Raw genomic sequence first — 7,230 nt, 5'->3', positions numbered from 1 at the left:
CCCCACCAAACCCCTGCCATCATTACCAAGTCAATGGACGGAGGCAGAAAGCGCGCAGCTTCTGTGAGTCTTTGCCCGTCAGTCCAACATCTGCAGTGAGGAAGCGTAGGTGAGCTGCAGTGTATTTTCAGTCAGTGTCACACACCGGTTGAGAGCGAGAAAAAAAACACACGGCATGTGATGGCTGAGTTATTTTTGCTTAGTTTTGGTCATTTTCACGCGGAAGATCCTTTACGCGCCTTTTAAGTTTATTCAAGAACGCTTGGATTTCTTTTATTTGGTTGTTAATTTACATCTGAGTCCTACTTATGAATGAGTTTGCGTTTAACTCATATTTTTTTTGAAGCTGTAGTCTAATCCAAGAAGAGGAAAATGGATATTGTCATTTTTTCTTTTTTCCTAATATTTATGAATGAGGCTCACACATTGCATTATGGCATGGCCAACAACCTGCAACCCTATATGTGAGTAACCCTTTTTCATGTTTTTGTAACTGACTTATATTTGGTTAGTAAACAGATTATTTAGAGATGTTTATTCTTCATCTTTCACTAAGATGTTTTTACAGCCTCACATTTCCTTTGAAGTTTGAGAAAAGCGCTGCTTCACCTGCACATGCACAAACTTGTGCCAAAGACTCAACCAGAAGCAGAAAACGGAGGCTCGTGAAGTATTTTCCTCTTGTTTCAGAGGTATCGAGCAGCATCTGGGCGACAGATCTATTTTGTAAATGCTGGAAGACTCGATTTGATGTTGTGCACTCTTGTCATGGTCTTTATTTGCATCCATGCATAATATCACTGTGATTTACATGATTATATATATTGGCTCCATGTTGATGGTCTGCACTGCATTCCTAACTCTGTCAGAGGCTGTTTGTTCAAAGCCCCTCAAAGTGAAGAACCAGTCGATTATAGCAGGTATTTTAAACCCCCAAAATAATAAATATATAGCTTGAAATATGTGAGAAGAGTTTCTCTGCTGTTACCTGCCACTAACAATAAAGTCTTTCATATGCAATTATGTGTACAGGTGGAGGGGATGGTGATTACTGTTGTTTATGAGATGAGCAGCTGGATGTTGTCTTAGGATTCCTGCTGATCTCCATATGCCCGAGCCTTCCTGTCTGTCCTTGGAGAGTTACCAAAGGAGAAAATGTTTCAGAGATCTTGTTGCACTGTTTTTTTTTTTTCATTTTTTTTTTTTTTCATCTGAGACTCCTCACTCTGTGCGGTGCAGCGACTGGTGTGAAGACATCAGTTGCACATCAGCCCGTTAACTCAGACAGACTTTGTGTAAGAAGGACAAAACATCACAGTTGAAGGTTTACCGTATTTTACCTCAGGGTGAAAAATGTTACCTGTCTCCTCTTTCAGTCTCGTATACATACAAGTGAAAACATGTATGTTCCCCCTGTATTTCCAGTGGAAACATTATAAATGTTTCATGTGAACTGTCTGGAAAATTGTGGCATGGTTTTGTTTTATTCATTTTATTTTGAAAATATTGCGCAGTGAAGTGGTAACTGGTTACAGAGGTTGCATTACATATGCTTTTGTTTCCCAGCAAACCTGGACCTCATCTCAAACATTTCGATCTTGTCTGGTTATGATTTTTTATAATTTTATTTTGATTTTTGCTTTTGGATTGGAATAAGACTTTTCTTTTTTTGCACTTTCATGTCCATGGTACCCCCTAAAAGACTTTCTGGTAACACATCAGGTGAATATTAAGTTGAACAACAGGCAGCATCTTGTGCTTTGTAGCTCAGTGTTCTGAAGGGGGATGTATGAGGAATTCCCCCTTGAATCTTTAAAAATACCTAAACCAGACAGCGTAAGCAGACTTAGACCTCAACACAGGTAAAGCCCTCACTCGCCTTACATCGTCGACAACTAGAAAATGCCTCATTCAGGCTTTGTCCATCTATCTTTGCTGCACCATTTCTGACAGTGCTCATAAATCCCCCCGCTGCATTCTGTACAGCAGTAAAAACATTTTGACATGTTAAGCATTTTTACCACCGCTTTTCGTTCCAGGCCCAATGTGTGCGTGGAGAGGGAGGTGACACTGGTTGCCCAGAGGCAGCCGTGTGTGCAGGCCTTCACACGCATGGTTAAAGTGTGGAAGCAAGGCTGTGTGGGGCAGTCATGGTGCATGGGATACGAGAGAAGGTGAGTAATACACCTCATTTGTAGTCTGTCTGCGCCTCCCTTCCTGCGCTCAAAGCCCCTGACTCTGTCCTTATGCAAACACTCCCAACCTCACCTGCAGGGGATGTAGTGCTTTGCTGATTAAGCTCTGGCCACAGCAAAACATTAATTAATGGTTCTGTGTAGTTTCCATGAGTCATGCAACCAAAAGAATTTATCAGAGAGGTCTTGATACTTCATTGAACTCCATCTCCAAACAGTATGAAACAAGATCAGGACTGAATCCCTGACCTCCTCCATACCTCTTCCCTCTTCATCTCTCCCTCTCTCTTGTTCTGTAATCACTGCTTTGAACCTCTCATACAGTTAAGTGCAAGGTGCAACCCCACTTCACCATCTATTTAACACGCAGACGTCTCTGCGGCCAACATTCCTTTGAAGGAGAGCCCAAATGCTAACATTTTAGCCCGTCTCTCTCTCGCTCGCTCTCTCTCTCTCTCTCTCTCTCTCTCTCTCTCTCTCTCTCTCTCTCTCTCTGAGTCAGTTTGAGGGGTTTGTCACTTTGCTGCTCACACTCGCTTTCTCACCCTGCGTTATTTACCGTGTTACCAAGTCAAAGCCTGCTTTGAAGGCAGTCAAGGGCCACAATTACTCGCTTTAAACAAAAACGTGTTCCCACAATGCGTAATGATTGTGGAGCAATGAGAGGGGTCCCAAAGTACAGGGATAGGCACTGTTCTCTGAAGTACAGTCTGCCAGTCTCACCCTTTTAAAGCGGTGCCTTAAGAGTCTGGGAAAATGTTTGCTGAACATTATACTGCATTTTACTTAAAAGACTGGGAGCCGTTTGAACAGATTACACATTTCTTTTTCTTAATCTGCTGATATTCAACCACATGAAACATTGAGAATGATATGTGCCAAATATTAAGTCGGATAATCCTTATGTATGGTCTCTGTTTTACAGTTGAATACTGCAAACTGTTGTTTGATTGAAAGTTTTTAACTTGATGTTTGCCATTTTAACAGGACGGCGTACTACACAGCATACAGACAAGTCTACAGACAGGATTATCAGACTGTGTACAAGTGTTGCCCTGGATGGTCTCAACTTAACGGAGAAGCTGGTTGTCTTTATCGTGAGTGTCTTCATTTTCCTATTTTCTGTCACTTGAAAAGCTAAAAGAAATTCACATTTACTAGCATCATTCTTGCCTGAAACAGAGAGACTGTGCAGATAGGTATGTTTGCTAAGAGGCAAATATGTCTTCTCCTGACTCAGCAGAAGGAAAGGATGCTTCAAGCATCACCTCACCATCGGCGCAGACCTCTGAATGAAAGGTTTTTAGAGAGAGGTCAAAAGGGTCAAGAGGTGCTTTGCCCATCCAGACTCCTCAGCAGATGTTATCAGTCAGTGCCATGTCCGCAGCACTTGTGTTGTTACAACAGTCCCACAAGGTTTAGATGTGAACGCGGGGAAAAATAATCCTCCAGTGCTGAAAAGTTTAAGTGTTAACATTCTCCGTTTAATTGGATTTGCGTCGCAGTATCTTGTTCTGCACGCAACAAAAAACAATTACAATCTGAGTGAGGCCGTGGCTCTGCAGCGCTCGTGTAGTTTAAGATGGATACCCTGTCTGGAAGTTAGCATTGGCTAGTTACTTTACAAAGCACAGTACAGGTCAAAATGTTACCCGTCTAACTCTATGTCCCATGTTTAAATCTTGGCTCTCATCCACACAGTCATGCCACTCTCCTTCATTCAGAGGTGTGACATATTAGTATAGGTCAGAGGGTTGCATTATGGAAGTAAAAAGCAGACAAGTTTATACCCAACCAATTACAGTGAAGCCCCCAAAAACAGTCCCCATCAGCAGAATGAAAAAAAAACAAAAACGAATCTTCCCACCGTAGCTCTGACTCATAGGCCCATGTACGGACAAGTAGTTCTGTTGGTCACACTGAAGCTGCCAGGAGCTCATCTCCTTGTGGATCAGCTTAGCTTCACACCGCTGAGACCAAGAAGCTTCCTTTGATGGGATTTTACAGCCAGTGATCCAGATTGCATAGCTTGCATACCATAGAAAGACCCTTGGCAAAGCCTTCCCGTAAACAGTTTGTCCCCTGTCCGGTTAACTGACAAGTGAGTTCCCACTTCCCTGTCCTCTGCGCCCTGCCTGGAAACAGTCTATGTGCTTAACGCCCAGCCTGCAAAACCCCCGGTACAGATACACTACTCTGTGGGAGAGCCCTCTGATTGGAAGTGGCTGGGCTGGGGAGCAGGAGAAGATCTCCTGGATGCGCTTTTCATCAGTGTCTTATTATGGCATCAGTGCTCTCTTCAAAGAGCTCTTTGTGTCCAGAAAGAAGGTTATAGTATTAAATTATACAAGAAAGCATTGCACTGTCTACTCTTCATGGAGTCTGGTTTGTTTTAAAACACTCATGAAGAAATGTCTTACCGAGACATCCCTCAGGACTACCCAGTGTCTCCCCCTCACTTAAGTAGACGGGTGGTGGTGGTTGGGAGTTTTGTTTCTGTTTTTGCGTGACAATGGCTGCTCTCTTCGACGTGAGGCAGGGCTTTTATCTCTGTAACCAAAGACGTGGCAGCACTTTGAGATGGGACAAACTAATCACCCTTTTCTCTGAGCCATTGAACCAGGATAAAAGGAAGCTCACACCGCAATCCTCCCTCTCCCACTCCTGCGCACTTTGCTATGCGCTATCTGCACTGTACCTCAGTCAGCACAATACAATCTGTGGGGCTGTTTTCAACAGCGCCTCCAACATCCAAAAGGAAAAATCTGCTTTGTAAAATCTAGAGCTTGAGAAAATCCCCTGAAAAAGCCCCCAAATGAGGGTAAAATGAGGAAGATGGGAATGCTTTGTGTTGAGATAGTGATTTAGTGTCTGGCACTTGTTGTCACTCTTCCTTCTTTCTCTGTGTGTGTTCCCTAATAAAATATCAGTGTAAGGAAATTAGGCTAATGACCTGTGGCTATTGTGAGGCAGTTGAGCAGAACTGAGGGTCGAATCGATTTGTAGACGCAGGACACACAGTGGCTGAGAAGTGGCTGCAAGTTGACTAGTTTGTCCTTCCTTCAGTTCAGCTGTGTATTTTCCTCTCACTCTGCATCCACACATTGTGCAGATGTTGACGACCTCTCACAGTTTTGTAATTTATAGACTCAGTTGTTGTGCTCTCCAGCATTCTTGTCTTAGCATAATTAGTCGCATACTTGAAGAAATAATGTACCACAGCACAGCGAACGTCTGGTTATTTTCACATTTTATTCCACTGTTTTGACCCCCTCCCTCTTGTTTTCCATATTTCTGTTTCAGGGTACTATCATCTAATTATGAAGGTTTATGCGTTTTCCATTCACACAATAGCTTTGATTTAGAGTTCCTGAGTGGTTGGCAAATATCTGAGATTTGGATTTTTTTTGTTTTCCAACTAAAGATGTTTTCCAGCATTATTGCTAGAATGCTCAAAGTCAAACTGAAATACTCCTGTTTTTTCACTGTATAGGGATAACAAATTACTTTCTTGATTAATCCTTTTAGACAATAAAATGTCAGACAAATATGGAAAATGTGAGTTCAAGGTGATGTCCTCAGATGTCTAATTTTGTTAAACCATTGGTCCAAAACCCAAAGTCACTCAGTTTACAATGATATGGAGCTTATTTAGAGAAGACGGTCGTTTTTACTTAAAAATTACCTTTGAGGAAAACAATTAATCGATGATCAAAATTATTCTCTGTCCTGTTTAAGATCTTAGAGCTACATTTGTTTTAAGTTTAGGTTTTACAATACATCGAATGACTTCTTGTCTACAGAACGTCAGCCAGGTGCCTTGTGAAGGCAGAGCGGACTGTTTGAAGTCTGCCCAAGCACAACTGAGGTGACTTTTGTGTGTTTTGTGAAGCCTCCAATTGGCTCGATGTCTATCTGGTTCTCCCGAAGGTGAAGAGCCCTTGACTTTGTGATGGCGACTTCCTCCACTTAAATGTTTTGGAGGACCACTCAATCAGTGGGTTAAACCTTTTACCTCAGCAAGTAGCCACGGGCCGGGTGAGGATGGACAGGGTGAGCCGGGAGTGGAAACAAGCAGTTATGTTGATTGATGGCAACAATAAGCTTTGTGACAGGGGCTGAGGAGCAGGGACAATGGCTCTTCCAGTTTGTCGTCCTCGTTAACTGCTGAATAGGAACTGGCCCCCTTTTGTGGTGGGACCAGGCTGGCAAAGGTAGCTAAATGTGAAATAGGCCCAGTAGCCAGAAAAGAGGAAATGGTCCTCTGTAAGTCCATGGGTGGTCTTTGTGTGTGTGTGTGTGTGTGTGTGTGTGTGTGTGTGTGTGTGTGTGTGTGTGTGTGTGTATGTGTATACGCGTTCATGTGTGTGCGTTTGTGCGTGTGTATGTGTGTCAGGGAACACAGCAACAACTATGTCATCGGTCATGGGGACCACATCGTGCATAGCTGAACACAAATAGACGTAGACCCAGACGTATACAGAGATCCAGACAGAAATCAACCAACAGAGACATAACTCGGAGCATTACACACTAAACCGGGTGTAATTTAAATTGTTTGTTCCATGAACATACAGCCCCTGGTTACACTGACATAGTCCTTTTGATCTAATGAGTAATGTGCAACGAGGAAGTAAGGTCAGCAGAGTCTTCAAAACTAAGCTACCGCATTTGTCAAAGTTTGTGGAATAGCTGTCACATATCAGGCTGTGAGCAAATAGCAGTTCACTAAACAACTTGGGGTCTGTTTGATGCCGGTCATGCTAACTGGAAGAACTTGTAATGGGAACAGATTGTAGAATTACATTTTATCTAGTATGAGTCTGCCGAGCAAACATGACTCTCATAGTCCTCAGACAAGAAGTAGACACCGACCCAAAGACATCGCATAACATTGCTGGACAGTCGCAAATTTGGACGTCTTGCAAAGACGCTGAACGAGGCTTTGTGGAAATGAGTTGGGATGGTAAGCTACAAAGTGATGCTTGTTTTTCAAATTAGTGCTCTTAAATCCCCTCGAACTGCTGTCGAATAC

At 42.9% G+C, this 7,230-nt stretch overlaps 1 protein-coding gene across 1 annotated transcript in view; it reads left to right on the top strand.

Annotated features, from left to right (window-relative positions):
• Nucleotides 1-60: 60 nt before the first annotated feature.
• megf6b (multiple EGF-like-domains 6b) overlaps nt 61-7,230 on the top strand; it is a gene marked incomplete at its 3' end in the record, with an annotated part of 52,423 nt that continues 45,253 nt past the window's right edge. Inside the window, exons 1-3 of the mRNA XM_023411469.2 lie at nt 61-464; nt 2,040-2,174; nt 3,183-3,292. Of these exons, the coding sequence (XP_023267237.1) occupies nt 373-464; nt 2,040-2,174; nt 3,183-3,292 (337 nt within the window). The remainder of the gene's footprint in view (nt 465-2,039; nt 2,175-3,182; nt 3,293-7,230) is intronic.

Source organism: Seriola lalandi, unplaced genomic scaffold, assembly GCF_002814215.2.
Source record: "Seriola lalandi dorsalis isolate HSWRI2012SDOR001 ecotype SW California unplaced genomic scaffold, Sedor1 jcf7180002054468, whole genome shotgun sequence".
Taxonomy (NCBI): Eukaryota; Metazoa; Chordata; class Actinopteri; order Carangiformes; family Carangidae; genus Seriola; species Seriola lalandi.
This window is presented reverse-complemented; position numbering and strand designations above follow the sequence as displayed.